Source organism: Buceros rhinoceros, unplaced genomic scaffold (assembly GCF_000710305.1).
Source record: "Buceros rhinoceros silvestris isolate BGI_N320 unplaced genomic scaffold, ASM71030v1 scaffold34149, whole genome shotgun sequence".
Taxonomy (NCBI): domain Eukaryota; kingdom Metazoa; phylum Chordata; class Aves; order Bucerotiformes; family Bucerotidae; genus Buceros; species Buceros rhinoceros.
In genome coordinates this window covers 2,550-3,977 of record NW_010430306.1, presented here as the reverse complement: position 1 = coordinate 3,977, position 1,428 = coordinate 2,550, and the positions used below count along the sequence as shown (strand labels likewise).

Below are 1,428 nucleotides of genomic sequence, written 5' to 3'. Positions count from 1 at the left end.
CAGGGATGGGACAGCCTGGAGGGGTGACACTGTGTCAGTTCAAACCCAGAACTTCATGCCACCAGCCGCTTTTTACTCCTTTGAGGTGCAACCAAAACCCCAAACCCTGGTGTTTTCTCCCCAGGACGCCGGGGCGGGACTGCCCGCCGCTGCCATGATTGCTGTCGTCCCCGGTTACATCTCTCGCTCCGTCGCCGGCTCCTACGATAACGAAGGTGAGCTGGCGATGCTGGAACCGGCCTTTCCCAGCGAGCCCCACCGGTTCCCTCCACCAGCCCGGTCAGGGGGTTTCTCACCTGCCTTGTGATTTGCAAACGAGGAGTTTGTCACCTCCACGGGCTCCCCCACGCTCGTCTTTCTGTCCTGGGGTCCGTCAGAGCCAACAGCCTCGTTGAGGCCACGTCCGGAAGGAGCCACACGAGTCGTTCCCTCCAGCACGACACAAACACCACGGCGTTTCCAGCTAGAAACGGATTTTAGAGCGATGCTTCGAAGGCTCTGCTGCGCCCCGGGGGCAGTACCGTCCCGCGGGGGCTGGCTCTGACCTCTCCGCGTCCTTCTCCCCAGGCATCGCCATCTTCTGCATGCTCTTGACCTACTACATGTGGATCAAAGCTGTCAAGACCGGCTCCATCTACTGGGCCGCCATGTGCGCCCTGGCCTATTTCTACATGGTGAGCGGCCCCTCACCTGGCGCCCAGGTGTCCCCGGCGGCTCCGGGGGTGGCTCCCGGCACGCAGGGTGATCTGGACACGTCTTCTCTCCCCGCAGGTCTCCTCGTGGGGCGGTTACGTCTTTCTGATCAACCTCATCCCCTTGCACGTTCTGGTGTTGATGCTGACCGGCCGCTTCTCCCACAGGATCTACATCGCCTACTGCACCGTTTACTGCTTGGGCACCATCCTCTCCATGCAGATCTCCTTCGTGGGCTTCCAGGTGGGCGCCGGATGATCCACAGCCCCAAATATGGGCGTTTCGCGGGTCGTGTTGCCAGTTGGCGCTTGGTTTCTCTTGCCGTTGACGTCCCAAGGGGGCGGTGGCTCCACATTAAGCTGCTGTTGCACCTGTTCCGTGTGACTGTTGGGTTTTGGAGGTGCTGGATGACCTTCAGACCTACTGATGACCTTCATCAGTCGCCTTTCGTCAAAATATCATCACTTGGGGGGTGAAGGAAGTGCCCATGGCAGCTCTCGTTCTCCCTGACACGTGACCGCGCTCTCCCCGCCCGCAGCCCGTCCTCTCCTCGGAGCACATGGCCGCGCTGGGGGTCTTCGGCCTGTGCCAGATCCACGCCTTCGTCGACTACCTGCGCAGCAAGCTGAACCCGCAGCAGTTCGAGATCCTCTTCCGCAGCGTCATTTCCCTCGTTGGCTTTGTCCTCCTCACCATCGGGGCCGTGCTGATGCTCACAGGTAGCTTGAGGAGCTC

At 61.1% G+C, this 1,428-nt stretch overlaps 1 protein-coding gene across 1 annotated transcript in view; it reads left to right on the top strand.

Moving 5' to 3' along the window:
• Positions 1-124: 124 nt before the first annotated feature.
• The window catches only part of STT3A (STT3A, subunit of the oligosaccharyltransferase complex (catalytic)), a gene marked incomplete at its 5' end in the record, with an annotated part of 3,732 nt that continues 2,428 nt past the window's right edge, over positions 125-1,428 (top strand). Inside the window, 4 exons of the mRNA XM_010142998.1 lie at positions 125-215; positions 568-674; positions 772-936; positions 1,232-1,412. Coding sequence (XP_010141300.1) covers positions 125-215; positions 568-674; positions 772-936; positions 1,232-1,412 — 544 coding nt within the window. The remainder of the gene's footprint in view (positions 216-567; positions 675-771; positions 937-1,231; positions 1,413-1,428) is intronic.